Source organism: Varanus komodoensis, unplaced genomic scaffold, assembly GCF_004798865.1.
Source record: "Varanus komodoensis strain SLA01 unplaced genomic scaffold, ASM479886v1 scaffold74, whole genome shotgun sequence".
NCBI classification, from domain to species: Eukaryota; Metazoa; Chordata; class Lepidosauria; order Squamata; family Varanidae; genus Varanus; species Varanus komodoensis.
In genome coordinates, this window is record NW_025336401.1 from 2,208,477 (window position 1) to 2,229,492 (window position 21,016).

The window sequence follows — 21,016 nt, forward strand, 5'->3', positions numbered from 1 at the left end:
CCATCTCTCCGGGGCTGCATTTATTTAAGAAGGACAAAGCAGGGCATTCCTCCCTTTGGCAGGCGTTCAATTCAGAGTGCCAATTAAGCATCAACTCTCCCTCTCATTATGCTTCTGACCCATAAGTAGATTGTACTGCCATCTGATTTTTTTCATTTTAAATCTGCTGTTACGGCGAGTACTTGTAAAGCAGCACGGGAAGCAACCTCCAGCTTGCAGAGGCAGGGACAATGTCCACGGGATTTCAGAGGGGAGATTTCGGCGTGGGGATCTGCTGTCAAGGACACGGAAGCAAGGGCACTGAAGCTGCGAGCCTTCCCCGATCTGCTCCGAAAGGTCAAGGGCTAGGAGGGCCTGGCTGATGCTTGCAAGCAAGACGGGAGGCATCACTGCTGCAAATGGCTGCCCTGCCCTCTCATCAGACCCTGCGCATTTCTCCGAGTATGAGCGAGTTCAGGCACGCGTCTCTGTAATAAGCGGTGACATGCGCCCGCCCCTTGTCCATTCACCTACCCTTTCATCGCGCCTTCTTTCACTCAATATTTGTGCCAAGTGGCTGTGCACAGTACTGACTGGCTGGGACCCCGTGTCAATCATCAAAGGCCCACCCAGCTTTTTGGAAGCGGTTTTCCAGATGTTAAGCAACAGTTCCAAACGGTGAAATCAAAGAATCACAGAGTTGTAGTGTTGGAAGGCCCCTGGGTCCACCCGCTGCCGCTGCAGGACGCCAAGTCACACCATCCTACTCAGAGGGCTGCCCAGGCGCTCTCTGAAGGTCTCCAGCAAGGGAGAGCCCCCACTTCCCCAGGTAGCAAGTTCCAAGCGGATGTTTCAGCACTTCAGCGACATCTCTTTAAGATTCAATGCACAAGAGAAAGAACTTACACAGCATCCACAAAATTGTGGCGGTGCTTTTTAATTTTATTTTCTAAAATATAATTTCATTTTATGTGTGAATAATTTCAACATGACAAATAGGCTCCATGAACTTAAATTCCAAAATACTGAAGATTGTCTTTCCCCACCTCCCCTGGAAAAATTGCATGCGTTCCGAATTCAGAACACTGATTCAACTTGCTATTTAATTATAAACCTTCTTCACACCAGAGAACAATGTCAAGGTTGTGACTAATCAACCAGAGACTTAAAAAGTAAACTCCTATTTATTAAATGTGTTGATATGGGTTCATAAAAAACATAAAGAGGTACTTTTATACACTTTATTAAAAGATCCAGAAAAATAATATTAAACAATAACAATATAGAAGTAACATAGTAAAATGAGTTGCATTATGCATGGTTCTAGAAAGCACAAACACGCATGACAGAAATAGAAATGTGGCAAAAAGGAAAAGAAGATCAAAGCATACACCCTGTTGATAGCAGCTGAGGGAAAGGTTTTTCCTGGCCTGGAACAAAGATACGGGAATACGGCAAATCTGCCCAACCGTGGAACCAGAATGTCACAACGATTCCCAGCAAGAAGGTGTCCGTCCTGCTGAGTGGGTGGATTGTTACGGCTCCTCCTTCAGGCAGAGTCTGCTGCCCTGAACCGTGAGCACGGGATAGCTCTCACGGGAATCCACACATGCACAACCCCAAAGCGGGCACTATTTAAAGTCTGTGCAACACGGTTCCCATTTCAAAGATGAAACCAGTCTCTTTAATGTTATCCCCACTTTGCACTTTTTGAGCCAATTGGGGAGGGAATTTGATTTACTTTGTTACGCCGACCCAAGCCCACAACACGAAAGATCTTCCATGCCAGTGTAAGAGAGTTGGGAACAGCATCTTTTGGATTTTAATTTTTCTTAACCAGAATTCAAACAAAGGAGAACTTGATCACAATGCACGCACTGTACATCCCGATTTCAGATCAAAAGACCGTATTTGTCCCAGGTTAAAGTTTGAATGCAGAACTGGAAATCTAGCCAGAGTCTCTGGGGGTTTTCTTGTAGATGCATTTCTGCTATTGGTGACCACTGTAGAAGAACTCAACTTTCAGTAGAAAACAATTGTCAGGGATTTAGTTCTTCAAAATCTCTTCTGGCAGAGGGGAAAAAGGCCTAATTTTCTATTTAAAAAACCCAGTTTAATCCTGCAGCTTTTTATTTGTGACTTTGATTGCTGAATGTCGATAGAATATTTCGCCATCTTTCCAGCTACCCACTAGATCACCTCTTGTGGTTTGTGACTTGGAAGAAAAACAACCCCCCCGCCCCCCATGACGGATGGCCGTGTCATTCCCTCAGCTGCTAAGATACAAAAGCCATGGCAACAAAATTATTTGGCTTCCACCACTATCAAATAGCATCTGTGTACAGTAATAAAGATCTGGAACCTTGTAATCCTGCGTCAGGTAATTTCCCTCTGTTGTGTGTTTGGAAAAGACCACGTGGTTTTTGTCGTTTCAATCGTTGCATTGTTGGTTGGTTGGTTTGCATGTTTTGCTGCCTTCTCCCAAGAGGCACGTGCCTTCCTGATGGTCAAGAATATGGCTGTGAAGGTCACTAGCACAGGTGTTCCCTAAGTGCTCGCCCAGACGGCCTCCGAGCGGCAGCCTCCCCTTGCGCACGGGCCCCGTTTGTCCTCGTGCGGAGGAGAGGCCCTGCCCCCGAGGCCCTCGAGCGGAGAGGGCCTTCCACACGGATTTTCCTGGACTTCATGGCACTTCTGGTGGAGGTGTTCACAGCCACGACACACTGCGCGTGTGAACGGGTGACAGCGCACACTTCCCCCACCCGGCCCTCCTTGGGCACAGGAGGCGCTCGTGCATCGTCAGCAGCACGCGATGTGCAAGTTCTTCCTTCTCGCAAGACGTGGTTGCCTTGTGCGCCCTTTCCACGCATTTGTAGCACGCGCAAAGCCATCTTGGGGGCCCGCATCCAGGTCGCTTCGGGATGGTCATGGAGGAGAAGAGCTCCATGCTGTTTCACTGCAGAAAGAGATGCCTTGCGGGTAAGCGGAAGCATCTTGGACCGAAGTTGCCATGAAAGGTACCCCAATCCTCCTGCACTTGCAAGCTCAGCCTACTGTCCTGTGCTCATCTGATGTTCCCCGAGCTCTGTCTGGGTCGAAGCAGGTCGGGGGAGGCTGCCCTGGGCCCCCTGAACACGTGGCCTCTGCTCCGCTCCTCCGTCTGGGAAGCACCTGGCCTGGCACACAACGCAACTGGGACACGCATCTCTCCTGACAAACAGCCACACTTCCTAGCTCGGTGGCAAATCCACCATGCTCCCATCCAGCATGGAGAACGCCGCCACCTCGCGTCCTCCAGACACTTGGCTTTGCGAGCAGCGTTGCCCCGATTCCTCTCCTTCCACCAGCTTTGGTGTTCCTCCACTTGTGTGGAAGCCTTGCCCTTCATTTTGCCCCTGACAGACTCGCTTTGGCTTAGGGGTAAATGCAGATAACCATCTGCCAAGTCAACCCAAGTGGCCAGGCCCGCCCAGCATCTGCCAACACAGAGAGGAGAGCGTTCCCTCACATCTGCTCTGGAATCTAGGCAAGCGAGAGGGAGGCCGAGTTCTCCTCCAGACACCCGGCTCTCCCCAAGGTTCAACATCTGCCTCGAGCAAGTGACTGCAGGGACATTCCTTGCCCGAATTTCCTCAAATCACACGATCAGAATGCATCCTGGGGGTCGACAGAGCAGCAACACCGCTGCTCCAAATTCCTGACAGAGTTTCCCCTATAGCAACACCCCTATTAACCCCTGGTTGGGAGGAGACCAGCCCTTGGACAGCTCCCTCAGCTTCATCGCTCTCTTCTTGAACTTGGGATCTCTGTAGCAGCAGAATCGAACAGTTCCACCTTCAGGGCTGAGGTGCATCAAAGAGAGCTTCCAGATCTATGGGATCCCGCCAGGCAGGCGCAGGTATTCTTCAGCTCAGAGGGGAGCTGTCACTGGGCTGGGCAAGCAGAACCATGTTTTTGCCAGAAGCGGTGGAGCTGGGAGACAGCCCTTCCACGCCACCCAGAAGCGATCTGCCACCACAACCAAGCACCAACAGTACAAGGCGGGTCGGCGAGCCTGCGACCAGCTCCTCCTCCGGTCGGACTGAGCAGGGCTCTTCTTTGGTTCTTATTTCCACTCGGGACTGGCAGCAAAACACTTAGGGAAAACCTTTGCTGGTGACCTTGCTTTTTCTCAATTAAGTGCTTGTTTCCCTTAGGTTTGTTTTTGTCATCTGAGTCGACCCAGAATCATTCTGCTGTATTGTAAGCTGTATGGCAAACTACAAAGCTTGGTGTAATTGCAAAGCAACATCATGCGTTCAGATAAGTTTTATAGCAAAAAATCTCTTCCTTTTCAAAGCCTTAGTAATCTCTTTTACAAACTTTTCCTTGTATTATTACAGACTTTTTAATATATTCAAAATAAGTTCCAAGGATTTCTTTCGTGGACTATGTACATAAGTGCAAAAAGATGTGTCTCACACATTCGTACACTGAATCAGTTTAACTGCAGCACATTTGTATCTTCAACACTGTTACAGGGTCACTCCACAATATTTTTTTCTTATGTACAGCTTTTCTTTCTTTATTTCCCAGTTGTGATTTGGACGTAATCACGTAAAAGCTTCTAATTACAGAAATGTGATGTTTGGCATTGGAAGCAACAAATACATTTGTTACGAACGTATTCGTGTTGAGAAGCAATGGTACTTTTTTCCAGAAAGTTCAAGATCTGATCAACGTCCTGAATTTGAATCTTTCCTGCAATGAAGACCCCACTAATTGCAAAACTCCGTTTCTGAGAGTCTGAGTCATGGGGTCCTGCTGTGAGAAAGTCTCTGGGTAACAAAACCAAGGGCCAGTGCAAAATCCGAAGCGAGCGCTGGTTGCAACACATCCTATAGCACAGGATGGGACTCAGCTGTAACCAGCGTTTGCTGAATTGTGCCCCAAATACTGCTTTGGAGGTTGTCAAATTCCAAACTGGGTTTTCCTACGTCTGTTTCCGCTTTATGGGAAAGAAGCCAAACAGCTTCCCGTCTCTGTATTGCCGAGGAGAAAAATAATGTGGAATGCCCAGACCCACACAACAATCCTACAAGCTATAAAACCTGACTCTAAATCCATGTGTTGTAAACTTTTTGACTGAAAAAGTGACATAAAGGACACAGATCCAGCGTTCACATGGGACTTTGGGATTTTAAAAATATTCAATCATCTCTTTCTCTGACAGTATCGAACTGTACCTTAAACGAACCCATACTGTTACACATTACTTTTTTAAATTTACATGTGAAAATTTCACAAATAATGTATACAAAGGTAGCCATGTTGTAGTTTTGTTGCCATAGCAACAACAACTTAATATAATTAGTTAACAATGAATCTATCATTGTAGGAGTTACAAAGTTAATTCTTTTTTTGTTTGTTTGTTCTTAAACTGCAAACTATACAAACTAGTTATGGACCTTATTTGTTATCTATATCTTGACATGCGCTTCAGTGTCGTTTTTGAAGGTAACTAAATGAGTCGAATACATGTATTTAAAAATCTTAAACATTCTCTAACTCTCCTTCAAAAATTAAATTCATTAGTTACTAAAGATATAATATATATATATGTGTGTGTATATATATATATATAAAAAACAAGAATGAAAAAAAATTAAACTAACAGTAAAAGAAATGGAAAATAATGCAACATGGATTAACCTGTTGTAGCCTAGTAACAATGTCTTTTTAAACTATATTTACAATTATTTCAGGCTACCAACGAATATTCTTTTTCTTTAAAAAAGTTATTACAGTCTTTAACATACAATATATTCTAAGGCCTTCATCAGGCACATGGTAAAAATCAGATCATTAGCATCATACATCCTTTCAGAAGAAGGGGAAGTTAAGATTTTCCTCAAAAAATTCACTTTTTCCCATTGCAGGTAGGTGAAATGCACCAGGGATTGCGCGGGTGGGAATCCAGTTTCTTGGCCTACTTCAGCTGCGATCTTATGAAAGCTTTGGCAGGACAAAAGCCTACAGTCCGAGCATGCACCAGCACGTGGCTGCTGATAGTTGTAGCACTTCTGTTCTGTCTAAACTTGCATAGGATGTGAGTATGGAAGAGTTTTCCTGTATTAAGTACTAGGCAGAGTCGAGAGTGCCCAGGAGATGGGCAAGTCGCTTGGTCTGATGCGGCCGAACAGCAGCCTGGAGTTGCAGCCCTGAAGCGCGTTTACCAAGATGGAAGCCCCATGCAACACGGGAAGACGCACTTCTGAGTGAACGCGCCCAGGGCTGGGCTACAAGGCGTCCGTTCTCGGGGGGGGGGGGGGGGTTGCCTCAGTATGAACGGGGGCTGGGCGGGAGCAGCACCGGGTGAGCGGCCCCCCGACCTGCCTCCCGCACGTTTTCTCACCTGGCGGCCCTGAGGCCTTCCCTAGGAGAGGCCCCACTGAAAACCTGGCAAGGATTTCGCTCTGCAGCAGCCGCCTGGGACAAGAGGGCCTCCCGGCCGATGTCCCGGGGAGCAGGGACCTGTGAGGAGCCCACGGCAGCCGGGGCCAAAAAGAGCACGCCTGGGCGCCGAGATCTCTCCAGCAATGGCCCGCCCCAGCGCCACGTGACAGGTGGGCCCAGAAACTGGGTTTTGGAAGAGCTGGAGCAGTGGCATGAGCAGCGGGCCTGGCATCCAGAGGAAGAAAATGCACACCCACAAAAATCCGACCACGGTACGCACGCAGACCAGCGTTTCAGATCCCGGCTTGTGTGTATTTCAGTCCTCAGACGAGGTGCGGGTCCACATGTGCCCGCCCCCCCCCCGAAAACGCCTCGCCATGCCCGAGGACTCCCGCCCAGCGGGGCAGGCCAGCCAGCCACGGAATTCCGCCCGCAAACGCTCCGAGTGCAGCACGTGGTACATGGCAGATCAGGAAGAAGTGTCTGGGAGGGTTCGCCAGCGGAGCGCGTGGGATGGCTGGGGAGGGGCGAGGAAACACCGCGGTTCATTTCAAATGCACCAACGATGCCACAAAACTGGAATGGAGCTATTTCACGCTAAGCCAGAGAGAGACACGCGGATGCCTATCACAGGTCTGGGACTACAGCCCCCATCCTCCCTGCTGATGGGCCACCCTGGCTGGGACTCACAGGTGTTTTGGTTCCAAACACCTGAGCAGTACCTGCTGCCCACCTCCGGTACCAAACAAAACGACGTTCTGTGGCTGATAATGAAGAAGTTGTGTTCCAATGCATTGGAGCACTACTTAAAAAAAAGGCAACCCTTTTAAGAATCCTTGCATTTTAAAATCCCTCTTTCACTGTCTGTGTACATTATGTTAACAGTTTAGTAGCAGGTTTGGGTTTTGTTTTTGTTCTTTTTTACATTTTTATTTCTTTCCATGGATTATTTTCACTAACCTTCTTTTCCCCCCTCAAAAGTCGTCTATCAGCGTTTCCTTTTCCCTCTGCAATGACCCGTTTTACTCAAGTTTCAGCATTTCTTGCATATTGTTTGCATAAGGCTGAGAGGAAATGGGCACACATACACCAATATATATATATAAAAAAAGAGTCCATGCGTGCGCACGCAAGAGAAAGAACTTTGGATAAATTAAAAAGAATCTTTAGGTTTGTCCAACTTGGGAAGCTTATAAAAAGTTGTTAAAATTATACTGATTTGAACAAACTTTACATACATCTCTGTAGTCAAATAAAAGTGGAATATCTGTGTTTGCAACATTTTGTTTAGAGTCACCAAACAGCTCAGCGACTTTGTAAATAGAACACACCTATGTAGGATTTTATAGTCTGTCGACTGCGTTTTTTTTCTTTCTTGAATAAAGAAGTCATTGCACAACAAGCTTTAATTAGTGCTACCCTCACAATGGCATTTTTTCATTCCCCCCCACCCCCAACCCCTTTGTGTTAATTTTGGTGTTGTCCCCAGTGCTTCAAGCTTTGCTTTTTCCTCAAAACATTTCTCTTACAAACAAATGTTAAATTTGCCAACTACTACTTAAAAAAATGGTGGCACCTAAATAGTCTACCCCGAACTCATATTCCTGGACCCCATCAAGAAAGAATGCATATGTTTGCGAGTGTGTGTGTGCGTGTGAGAGAGAGAGAGTGTGCAGCTATGTGTTTATGTGTGTGTGTGCCGGGGTGCAAACATTCCAGGCATGCACTAACGACTCCCACCTTCTGCTGGACAACTCACCCCCGATCTGCTGAGGCCGCCCTGCTTCCTAGTGCCACCATTTTTGCAAAAACAAGCAAAGTTGCACCTCTGAAATATTCTCTTTTCAGCGCTTGGAAACTGTGACACGAATGCTGTGGAGACGTTTTAGAGTTTACATTCTATACACATCCTTGCGAGATGTTGCTCTGGAGCATCATTCTGAGAAAACAGGAGATGGGTTCTGCCAAAGCGCCATGGTTGCACCGAAACCCCGCGACAGCACTGAAAACAACCGACCTCCCTTAAAACCATAAAGCTAACACAAGCATACATATGGACTTATATATACAGACATGTCCTTCCCAACTAGAACTCAGGTATGTTCTTTGTAGAGGCACTGCCACCGGCTGTGCAAAACCCACCCATCAGGATTATTTTTAAAATACGCACACATTTTCTCCTAGGAAGTACTCAGTCACTTGTTTTCCCAACTAGCAAAGTTACAAAGCCGAGAAACAGATGGTGAGCCAAAGGGGGAATGGTTATGCTTTTGCTTCCTCCACCCCACTTCAGAGAAGGCAGAACTCTTGCATTAAAATGACTGGGAAAATGCAAAGAAATATATTAAATGTTATTTGATGAGATAAATCACAACAACCTTCTATGGCTTCCTGCTAGGCCTAAAGGCCTTGAGCAACCCTGCAAAGTAGCACCAAGATAGGGTTTTTCTGGCTCAAAGATGGGCTTCCATATTTCTCACCAAATAGTGGGGCACGAATGTTCCAAAGAGAGACCGATTTCATGGGGTTCAAACTTCAGTGATCAATCTCGGATCATGACTGCTAATTTAAAAAGCCAGAACTTTGATCCTTTGAAATTTACTGCTAGGCGAAAAACTAGCATTTACAGCAAAATAATGAGAATTATACAAGCAAACTTTCGAGTTCCAATTCAGTGCATTTTTGTTAAATGTGTGTGTTATGAGCTGTGATTTAGCTTGGCATTTCTATTTATCTATCTCTGGAAAGGTTTCCCTTACCTTGAAGGCTTAAGATCGCTTAACGATGTCCCTCTAGGTTTTCTAACTGCCTGGAATTCCCTTGGTCAGAAAGGGCCCAGATGCCTCCCTCAGTGATTCCCGACTATGCAAGCATGCGCAACAAGCAAGTGTTATGCTTCTGCTCGTGCATATTTTTAAATCCACAGAGCAAAGCAAGCAGGAAGACTTAGATCAGAAACTAATCCAAAGGTAGGAATTCAGCTGGGTGTAGCAACACAGGTTAAGCAGGGGTTTTACTCTTAAACAGGTTTTACCCTTCTGCCACAATAAAATAACTCCTGAGACTTTCCTCTACCTTAAGACCACTTTTGGTGAAAAGCCTTTGTCAGGTGTGGTTTGGCTTTAAAGCCTTGTGAATCCACCACCAAATGTAACAGGAACTGGACACTTGCCACAGGAAATGCATGTGCTCTGTCTACCTTGGCTCCTCTCCTGATATTGGCTGGTTGGTTTTGTCTGACTACCACACAGCAGCAGCAATATGGATTTTGGGCACCACGGAGCCTGGGGAACTGCATCAGGAAGTCACTCTTATGGTGAGAGAGATGGAGCCGGAACGGCTCAACAGGAATGGGCCACTGCTCTCCGAGGCCACTAGCCTCACTTTTGGCCTGTTCCAACTGTAAAATGAGGCTGCGTGTTGTAACAGCACGAAACCTTCTTCCTGGGGGCAACTGTTTGCACTCTCCTCTCCACACTTGCCAGCGTTAATGGACCGAACAGCGGCCATTTCACATGGCCGATGTTACGTGTTGCGTCCTGGCTCCTTCCTTGGGGCTCACCGCCAGACCTGATCTCATGCCCTAACTGATCGTGCGGCTGGCCTCGTGAATCTTCTTCACCCCGCATCCGATGCGTGTCAGCCCCACCTCCCCAGATTTGTCTTCTTCACTGTTCCTACGCTGTGCCAAGGACAGGATATCAACCAGCCCATATTAAAACACACAAGACCTAAACAAAATGGGTTGGTTGATCCAAAATGACCAAATACTGCACCCACCAACACAAGGACTGGAATTTGAACTCCATTCTTTCATCTGTGCTGCAACACTATGGAGCTGAGGTTTTATGCACAGGCTGGGAACTCCCCAGGAGATTGTTTTAACTCTGCTTTTTTGTGTGTCAACTGTCCACGTTACAGAACCAAGCCTGTCGTTTGGTGCTACTTTCCTGGGTTAAAATACACATCACTTAAGTTTTAAAGAAAAATAGAAGTATTTCATGCCGTGTTGAAACACAACAGAGTGCTTTGATCTCCGTGGCAAAACCCCATTTTCAAGGAACTGTACGGCCCATCTTGCTGCAATGTCTTTAAAATAGGGTCGCTAAAATGTCAGGAATGGATTGTGCGCCATTTGCAGCTGAAAATGGCACTTGAACGAAGAAACATCACTCATTTCCTGCCTGCCCTCTGAATGAAAATCCACGTGGCCCTGGTGGGGCCGATCCGCTCTGGATCCATTTCACATTCCGGCCGCTTTTTGCATCAGTGGCTGTCCCTTCCCATGACTTGCAACTCACGCCTAGAGACTCAATTCGAAGATGGAATCCAGTTTTCAGATGGAAGCTTCTAAAAATCCTGAACATTCTTATGTCTCTTTTTTAAGCACATAATTCCTGTTTCCCACTATAACATTCTTAGCTTGTCATTAAAAAAAAGAAAAAAGAAAAGAAAAACCCAGAATAACCACAGTATATGAAAATATAAGACATTATGATAATGACAAAAAATGATGTTGAGTATACTTGATAACGATGTACAACTTTCTCTCTCTCTCTCTCTCTCTCTCTCTCCCCCCAAACAAATCAATATAGACTAGGATGTAAACAAAACAGTAAGATAACACTTTAAAAACAGACAAACATTTATCCATCGACAATAGAACAATAAACCAATTAAGTCCATTGTGCAGGAGCACTTTGTCTTGATGGTAGTCAGAAAAAATGCTTTTTTTAAAAGTGTGTTAAAGGAAGGTGTTATAAAAGTCTATTGTTACAGTTCTCTACTTCTATGACTTGTATACCAGAGCGCTGTTTTGTTAATTGTTTTTCTATAGTGCTTTTTAAAAAAATGTTTGACATTCCCATGAATCAGTTTTTGGTTAACATGTAGGCTGCGATCGGCTTACTGTAGATGTTGGAGAGGAGGAAAAGATGGACTTCTAGATTTGCAGTGTCTGGCTGCAGCTTCCCACCAAGAGAGAAAAGTCCAGATAACTCCATGACTTCGGGATCAGAATTTCAGCATGGTTTGCTGGAAGAAAGCAAAAAAGCAGGCGATGAGGCAGGGAACAGCTGCAGCCTCCCAGGTGCCTCTGTGTGCAGGTGCACTGAACCGCTGGGATACGGCGGGGCGAGGCAAGCAAATGAGAGGTGTCTTCCCGCCAGCCACGCTGTCTTCTGGGCTACCCTGTCCCTCCCCTTCTGTTCTGGGGCACGTTGCTCCTCCCCTTCCGTGTCCCAACCTAGTTTTATCTGGCCATGGGGCATGTGAGGCCCTCCTCGTTTCCAGAGAAGGATGGTTGCCCTCACTAACGTCGTGTTGCACAGGAAGCCACCGAGTTACAAACAAGTTCTGTTCCTGAGATCGTCTTTAAGCTGAATTTATATGTAAGTTGGATCATGTACATTAAGGACCATATTTAGCATGTGTAAGCAAAACATTTGTCTTAGTATACGTCTATATTTTACCTTTCCATACATATAAAACACTTAAGAGACACTTCTGTATACAGTTGGCCCTCCACATTCTTGGATTAGGGGCACATGACCCCCACCAAAATGGACAAGCTGGGAATATTTCTAGCCACCCGCCCCACAACTCACCACCACCTCCTCTTTGCAGCAAGAAAATGCCAGGTAAATTTCCTGCTCTGGATGGGAGGGCAGGAAAGCATGCTCTGCAGGCCTCCCTCTCTCCCTTTTCACTTCTTCTCTATGATGCTCTCTAGGCCTCCCTCTCTAGCCTTTTACTTCTTTCCTCTCTATGGTGATGCTCTGTAGGCCTCCCTCTCTCCTCTTTAACTTTTCTCTCTCTATGGTGATGCTCTGTTGGCCTCCCTCTCTACCCTTTCACTTTCTCTCTATGGTGATGGTGATTTTCCACAGTAGCAGGCCACAGAAACTTGTTTGCATTTGTTACCATGAACCATTCATCTTTATAAATATTTACTTTAATTAATAAGTTTTATGACAGTTTGTTCGGAGTTACGAATGTTCGTAACCTGGAGAATGCCTGCACGTCCGAAATTTTTTGTTCATCAGAAGTCCTATTTGGGGTCGGAGTAATCAGCACCCCCTGCCTGGAATTCCTACTAAATGGAGTGACTGAGCCTCCACATGGAGGTCTCACTGTGCCATCAGAGAAGCTTCCTCCCACCCCCCATGGCAAAAACGAATCAATTAGGCAACAACAACAACAAATGGGAAGAACTGGAGACATCTGCAGCATTATAAAAAATTAAGTGCTATCATGAATTTATATCAGCCCTTGAATTCAGTTCAAGGCAAGACCTTTGGCATAAGCTACCCTTTCAAAATGTCTGCATTTGTTACTTCATTCCCTTGTCACCTTTCCATTTCAAAAAGCAACTTCAAAGCAGCTAAGAAATCCTAACCATTTGCAGAGAAACGGGCACCTAGATGTTCCAGGGAGCTCTTCGGAGATGCGGGCCTGGATTAATTTTAAGGCATAAGCAAGCTGAACTGGTGTTCTGACTAAATGGGGGTCTTGATGGATTACTGTGATACTTGAAGTGTTTGTGAAAAATTCCACCTCCACCCTCCCCTACAGGGTGTGCCCTGGCAGAATGCAGAGAGTTAGACCTGGACTGCAAATAAAGCGAACCCAGGGCTTACTGAACCCCGGTTCAGTCGAGACTTGCTACCCCACCAGAGTTTGGCTGGCAGACGACTGCCCAACCCAGAATTCACCAATCCACACCACGGGTATCGAGCATGAACCCAGCCTTAAACGAGCACTCATTCCCTTCTCCCCAAAAAAGCGCATGGTGACAGTAAAGGAATCCGGCCCCAAGCATTTAACAATTCATAGTTGCAAAATTTGGCTGTGAGCATGGCTTTCTGCAAAACCCCCACATGCCCAAATTACACTGATGTGGGTCTCAGCCCCCCAGGAGGCCACATCACACGGTGCTTTGGAATGCGCACACCAGCTCTGCCTTTGCAGCCAGGAACCCGGTGCGTCCCAGCCGAGGGCGATCGTTCAGAGAAACTTACTGTTCTGTAGTTGCTTCTACATTTGTGAGACAAACATGCTGCTGTTCAGTTCATCTACTGATAACTGGGATATCTAGAATGGAATAAAGCGAGAAGAAAGATTTCCTATTAAACTGTCCCCGTGATGTTCATTCCATCTATTCACTTTCATGCCCCGCAATTTGCACAGAAGCTCCCTGGAAGTCAGTGCTCCCTGGACTAGTGCCTCGAATCACAACTCCTGATCCCCGCAAACGGCCAGGGCCAACTCAGAGGCCTGGTGGAGGGAGAACTTTCCGTTTTCCTCTACAACTGAAACCAGAACTGGCTTGTTGCCTGCACTAGCATTAAATGGGGAGAACCTGCTGCCGTGGGCAGACCGCTTATCCATTTCATCACACTGGGAGCAGAGCCATTTCTGCAGAACTCACCTCCCAGATGGACTAGGTGGGGTAGGCTTCATTTTAAAAGTTTTTAAACTGAGTTTTCAAAGATAAATCCAGAAAGCCTGACTGAAGTGTTACAGGACAGCCCTCTGAGTGGGATGGTGTGACTTGGCATCCTGCAACAGCAGGGGGTTGGACTTGATGGCCTTCAAGGCCCCTTCAGACTCTGCTATTCTACGATTCTATGAAGTGAAAAGCACCTTTTAGAAAGCATTGTGTGAAACTGTAACGGTGGCAGTCGTGAAAGTGGCAGCCTTGAGTGCTCTGACTTGAAATCTGCTCTCAAGTTTACTTCTGGGACAGAAAGGTAGCCTTGGTCTATGAGCCCACACTATTTCTTATCTGCCCTGAAAAAGCAAGCAGAAACTTCCTGTCAAGGTAAATACTGGGCTATAGTAAATGGCCCTTGGGGCAAGCTGCCACATTTCCCTATTAGCATTTAACCAATTAGCTAAAGAGCTGCTGTTGTTCATTTCTACTTTCTTTCCAGGGCAGAAGGACCTAAACCCTTCAAGGGAGAGATGTGTGGTGTGGTATTTTGGGGGCAGCTCAGAAAACAGAAGTGACACGAAGGTGTCTTTTAAGGCCTAGAAACAAATGCGAACCCGCAACACTGTGCTGCTGTGGCTTAGAGGATCCAGCAGGAAATACCCCACTGTTTCCCACTGACAGGCTTAGCCGTGTGACTGAAGGGCTCCTCCACACACACCTGTGTCCTTGTTCTACTCAGGGAAAAGGGATCGCTCCGCCATGGCTGCCAATACGTGCAAACTGGTTTTTCAAGGTTCCCCATCCCTCATGCAGCACAGTGGCTGCCGGTGGGGGGGGGGGGGGAGCGGGCCACACCTAAAAGCGGACACTGGGGGGGGGGGAGTGACTCTGGGGGGGGGGGGGGGGGCACCCCATGTCTACAAGAGGGATGCGTCTTCAATGGCTTAGGCCAATGGTCCTGTTACTTATCCCAGGAGCCCTGACATGTGCTTCTATTTACAAAATTACTAAGCCTATTATCAAAAAGAAACTGAGCAGCCACCTGGGAGGGAGGGTCCAATCTGGTGTCCTGCAACCGCAGGGCGTTGGACCCCATGACCTCCAGGGCCTTCCAACTTGTCTATCCTGATTCTACGATTCTATCCCCGTGTGGAAAGAAGGACAAAAATCAAGATGGAGCTTGAAAACCCCCATGAGGCCAGGAAAAGTGCAGCGGGTGGCTCAGGAAAACCTTACTGAGGTAAAGGCGCCTGCCGCAGCACGCTGGGTGGCCGCTTGGCCTCGGCAGGCCGGGATGCTCCGAGCTCCACCCAGGCGACCACCTGGCCCGGAAGGCGCCCTCGGCTCCCCAGGGTCGCTAGCTGCTCTCCCTCCCGCCGGCCGGCTTGGCGGAGAAGCTGCCCGCCCGCTCCGTCCGCCTCGCGCTCCCCCACGGGATGGCTGCGCTCGCCGGGGGTGTGCGAGCTCTGGCCACGCTGGGGCCCTCTGGCCGGCACAGGCAGCTCTGGGGGCAGCACCACGTCTGCACCGCCACACGGCCCGGGCCAGGACCCTCAGCCCCCTGCGGGATGCGGCTCCTCGGCGACCCCGCAGCCTCCAGAGACGCTGAAAGAGAAGCCATCGAAAGGGCCAAACCTGATTGGCTGTAGCAGTTGCAGCGAAAGGAACGCTGGTGGCCGGAGTTGTTGCTGCGGAGACAGTGGTGGGCGTAGCACCGTGCATCATGGGAACTTTTCGGAGGGAGCCATGGAAGCGACACAACGGCGGGGTGCAGCGTGTGGCAACGGGTGGCGGGGGCATGGCGGGAGCCGCGGCCACAAGCCATGGTGACGTCATGGGAAGGCACACCGGGGTGCGGCATGCAGCCACAGGGCAAAGCAGGCAGCGCCGGGGGGGGGGGGGGGGGGACAAAAGAGAAGAGGGGGTGGAAAAGCCCATTACAATTACGATCAAGGAAAAGTAACTGAAATACTCTCAAAACCTGGTTAACACTGATACGCAGAACAATGATGCATCAGACTCCAAGGGCCACGTTTCCAAAGTTGGGGTGCGGAAGGGGGGACACACGGCCAAAGGGACCCCTCCCTGAGGTGGCAGCGGCAGCTGCGAGCCAAAACGGGCCATGCCAAACGCGGGCTGCCCCCCCCCCCCCCCCCCCCCCCCAAACCCTGCTCCCCCCACATGGCCCCGAGGCCCGGGGGCAAGGCTGGGGCCCTCCCCCAACCCCCCCCCCCCCCCCCCCGAAGGTCTGTGGTCTGGCTGCTCGGAGTGCGATTTCAGCCCATGTGGCCTGCCGGGATTCTCTCACAGGGCATGTGCCGCTTTCTCCCCAAAGTCCGGGAGGGGTGAAGGAAGACAACATTTCTCACAGTACGTGGACACTGCCAGAACACACGTGAAGAAAGGGAAGGGGGAAAGGGACAGGGGGAGACGGGGGGTGGGGGAATAAACCAACAGCAACTGCACCAGTTGGGCTGCTTGGATGGCAATGAGCAACTCGGTGCTTTCCTGGGATACAGCCACTGAAAGCCGCAATAGGAACACTGCGTGCGTGTGTGTGTGGGGGGGGCTGCCTTTGGGGCAGAGCATGGCAGCCAAGTGCTTGGATTCCTGATTCAGTCCCTGTGGCGTTCACGGTGCTGAGGCCGGGAAGGCAAGAAACCAAGAGGCCTGCGGGTTTGTTCCCTCTTGCACAATGCTGAATGCTCCCAATGGCTGGACCCAGAAACACACGCCTTCTATGCTTGGACAGGGATCCTACGGGGTTAAATCACAGGGCAAGGATCGTGCCAGCTCTGTCCTAAAGCAAGGTGCCGATGTGGCGTTCGCCCTACTTCCCAATGAAATCCGATGGCAAAGCGAAGAACGCAGCCTCAAGGAAAGGGAAACATTGCAAACCCTTGGTGCTTATTTCTCTTAAACGTAACTGGTGGTGTTTCTACACTTCCCGAGAGCTGGAACTCTCTGGGGGTTGGCAGTGAATAAAATCCCAAAATGCAGCACAAGAGAGCGTGTCCTCACCCCCGCCCCCCAAGCGCTGAGACTCGGGCTGGGGCAGCACCAGGGTTTAGATCAGAGGCGCAGAGCCTCCGTCAGGCCAAGGAGGGGGTTTGCTTCCGGGGGCACTTGCAGGGGCTGCACCCCAAAAGAAATGGGGCAAAGTGCTGCCCCCGCCGCCCAATGTTAGCGTCAAGCTCTTAGGCCAGCAACTAAGTGGAGGCACTGCGACCTTTCAGAATGGGGAAAAAATCCAAGAAACTACCAGCTGAGCTGTGCTGCGGGTGGTGGGGGGAACAGGGCCAGGGAAGGTGTTGTCCCCCTTGGAGGGATCCTGCTGGGCCAGATCCGTCCCAGGAGCCGAGGTCCCACACCCCGGATTTCGACTCTCTGCACGTGTGCATGAGAGAGGGAAGCATGTGCTCCTTGGTCCGACACCTAATCCTTGTACCCAGAAATGCAGCAGGGCAGGGAGGAGGCTGGGGGGGGCGCGGCTTGGCTCGCCTCAGGGCATGCAGGGAGAACTGTGTGGGGAGAAGCCCCCATCGCGACAGTTCAGCCCCCACAGACAAGCTCAACCAGGGAGTGTGGAATTTGCTTAACCAGCCTGACCTCACCTGGCAACTGGTAGTACTCCGCGGGCCTTGGCTTACTGCACACTAAGCCCATCGGGGACGAACGGCAAGATGTAAATATACTGAAAGGCCGTCCATCCATAACGAGGGCAGGGAAGCAAGTAAACAAAGCCCAGAGACTTTTAGTAATGGGATGGCATAGAAAAACGTCTAATAAATAAAATAAAATAAAATAAAGTAAGACTGGGTCACTGGTGGTCCAAAGGAGAGGGGCCACGACCGAAGAGAACTCTTCTCCCCATTGCTAGCCCTGTCCTAGGTGGGTAGGAGAGAGGCCTAAGCCCTAGACGCACATTCCGCAATGCAGGATTAACGAGCCCTTCCTCTGAAAAAAAATTACTGGGCAGAGAGATGGTGCTCTTTGCCCCTGCCAGCCTCCTAGACACTTGGATGTGGCCGATTAGCGTAGGGGGCCAGGACAGGCCACGTGGCACAGAGGGCTTCCCTCCAGCCCCACCTGCCAAGGTATGCATCCTCCCGTAACGAACCATGACCAAGCCAACCTGGCGGTGGGGAGGAAATAGGCCCAGCGCTCCAAGGGATACCTCCCGAGCAGTGGGGAGAACACGGAGCCCTTTGGCCATGCCATGTTTACGGAATCAGCAAGGACCAGTTTCGCGCCCTCTTAGTTCCCAGCTGGAACCAAGCCTCCCTGTAACAGAAAGACATGGCAGAGGGGAGCGGGGGGACGGGACTCTGTCCCAGAACCAGCATGGATGCTAGGAACTCATCCCTTTCGGCTTGGCACAACAGCAGGGCTGGGCCTGTATTTTTCCATTATCATATGTTTAACCTGAAGACAAAGGACTTGTTTGGGTGGAAAGAGTTCCTTAAAGCTTCCCCTGCAAAATATTTGTCCCACCCTTTCTTTCCCTTCAAGGGTCTTTTCACTGCCATCTCCCTGGAACGGCTGCCCGTTTGGCACAGGTTCTCCCCCCGCCCACCATTCAAGCGATTGCTTCTTGCTTCTCAGTGGTCCCAGCCAATTAGGGACCACGCGGTAAATGGGGCACTCTCCCGTTACGTAGTCAATCGGATTTGGCGACATGGCAATGTTGGCGAGCACAGCACTTCCAAAGCGAGCCCAGCCAATCAGGGATCACCTGGCAAATGGGGAGGCATCATGCCGCTACGCAACCAAACTACTTTGGCTCTGTAACGAAGCAGCAGGGAGCAAACAAACTCAACCGAGAGAGGTACTAAGAGGGCAACGTAAACGAACAGGTGGACATTTTTTGCGGGCACTGCCAAACACCTGTCAAAAGAGGGGGTTGCTCTTTGACGTTCCTTTCGGCTCTGTGCTGACGGATTAAGTCATCAAATCTGCCACGCTGCACAGACATGAGAAGGGACGTGACCATCTCAGCCTTTCAAGACAACACTGGGTTGTGAGCCAGGCACATCGTGGGCACCACACCGCCCCCCCCCACCCCCAGTGACAAAATACCTTGCCCGGGTTAGGAAAAGTTGAAGTTTGCAGAGAAAAACCTACCAACGCTTGCCGTGGGAGTCATGCACAACACAGACCCTGCACACCATGCAGTGAAGCGTGGAAAGATGAACAGAAGGGACATTTCATTAGTGAAGCAGTTAACGTGTTAACAGATACAAAATCTCTTTTAATTAAAAGGAGAGGGAGTAGCTCTCTCGCTGCTGCGACAGCGTCTGCTGCAAGGCCACATGCAAAACGCGGATTCGGCCTCCTTGGATCGGCCTTGATAGTTCAGCTGATGATCAGGGCATCTTGGCATAAATCATGGATTCTTTGCAGCAAGCTTTGCCCGAAAGGGACTGGGACTCGCAGGCCCCTCTCCTAGCAAGTCAGCTCAAATGCATCATTTGGGTGGCTTCTACACACACCCCTGTTTCGCAAACTCCTGCTGTGGCCCCACACTCCACAGGGCTGTGTCTTGCACACAAAGCACCCTGCAGTGCTTCCAACTGGGCAGCCAGGTTCAAACCAGGCGAGCGTGGAGCATGAGTCAGCGGGATGCCTGAACCCACTCCCTGGGAAGGGTTTTCTCATGGCTGTGGAAACGTTTCCTGCCTCCCATGGGACGGTCATCCTGTGCACAGCCTTGGCAGTGCCACGGGGTTGTGCAAGAGTTTTCTTCAAGCTGATGGACTCAGCCCAGGGCCGCTGCTCCAAAGGACACCGCTGAGCTTTAGCAGTGGCATTTCACTTTTAGGAAGGGGTCATCTCCGTGCAAAAACTGAGAAACCACCAAATAATTAGTGGTCAGGGACCCCGGGGGGCCAGAAAGGGCACGCCGGGCACCCTGGGGTTCCTCATTCATTTTAAGGAGAGGCCATAGCAGCCCAGGCAAAATCTCCAGGTTGGGGTTGCGAAACACCTGCTGGAAATCCTGGAGTGACTTCATGGGCAGTCCGTATCAGCAAACTGGGCCAGAAACACCACAGACTGGCTTGATCTAAGGCAAGCTGCCTACCTTCCCGAAATCCTCAGCCCCACTCAAGGTGCCCTGTGTGCTCTGGATGTTTTCCACACAGAATAAAAAGGTTATGACCCATGTCTGGGCACAAGCCAGGCCTAAACATTAGACTAATGGCCTGTATCCACCAGACATAAAAGCATTTTAATTTTTATTTGGAAAAGGAGCCAGCTCCCAGGCCATGAGAATGGCCAGTATGGGCAAGTTTGGAGAAGCAGGTTGTTAAGAATTTGTAGGGGCTACAATCTTTTGTGAATGGCTCTGCATGTCCTTTCCACGGGCTTAGGAATACTCAAATCTGAGCTTGGCTTGTGGCCAAATTAAAAGCTTATGCGAGCACACCCCATTAGCTAGCAAAGAATCCAGGAATCGGTTTGTGATTAATTTAGCGGAACACCAAAGAGAGACAAAGAGGTGAGAACTGGAGAAAAGATGCAAGAGCGGGATTTCCATGTGCCTTTTCTTAATAGATCCTGCGCAGGAAATGTTGCAAGGCAAACACTTTGGCTTCTATCCAGCAAAGGGGCAAAATCAGCAAAGGAGGAAAAAGAAAAACCCAACCAGGAGAAAGCACCTTCTCAAGTTTAACCGAAGCATGTCCCCCCAAAGTCTACCAGCAGGGGCTTCCTAAAGGCAGCACACTCGGGCTTTAGGGTTACTTTGAGCGACGTACTCAAAAACAGCAGTAGGCCTTCCGTGAGCGTAGTCAAGCCAGTGAGCGCTCTGCACGCGCACCAGGGATGTATGGAACTGACAGAGCAGCAGTCTCGTCCTGGGAGTATCTCCAGCAGCATCTCACCGCATGATCTATAACCGTGAATGTAGCTGCTCATCCCCAGGAGCCTGCCTGGGGCCCCAACCTGTCTCTCTGGGATTTTCTGGAAGGTCCCTGGCCCTACCTGTTTCCCCCACTGACCACCAACGCCTGGACGCCTTCCTGTCTATTTCCCCGCATTCTGGAAAGTTCAAATGCCTCTCTTATGGATTAGTGACTTGCAGTTAAGGGCTTCAAGCTAAAGCATGCGGGTATTTTGGTCTCGCCCCCTGGCCCCGCCTTTGCTGTACCACTGGGATGCAGCGAT

General features: G+C 49.5%; 1 protein-coding gene across 4 annotated transcripts in view; it reads right to left on the reverse strand.

The window, feature by feature from the left end:
- Nucleotides 1–1,206: 1,206 nt before the first annotated feature.
- MBNL3 (muscleblind like splicing regulator 3) overlaps nucleotides 1,207–21,016 on the reverse strand; it is a 96,556-nt gene continuing 76,746 nt past the window's right edge. For all 4 annotated transcript variants that reach the window (XM_044452795.1, XM_044452791.1, XM_044452794.1 and 1 more), the window contains exons 7-9: nucleotides 15,485–15,579; nucleotides 13,434–13,506; nucleotides 1,207–11,448 (exon numbers count right to left, since the gene is read on the reverse strand). In XM_044452795.1, coding sequence (XP_044308730.1) covers nucleotides 13,450–13,506; nucleotides 15,485–15,579 — 152 coding nt within the window. In that variant the 3' untranslated portion in view covers nucleotides 1,207–11,448; nucleotides 13,434–13,449. The remainder of the gene's footprint in view (nucleotides 11,449–13,433; nucleotides 13,507–15,484; nucleotides 15,580–21,016) is intronic.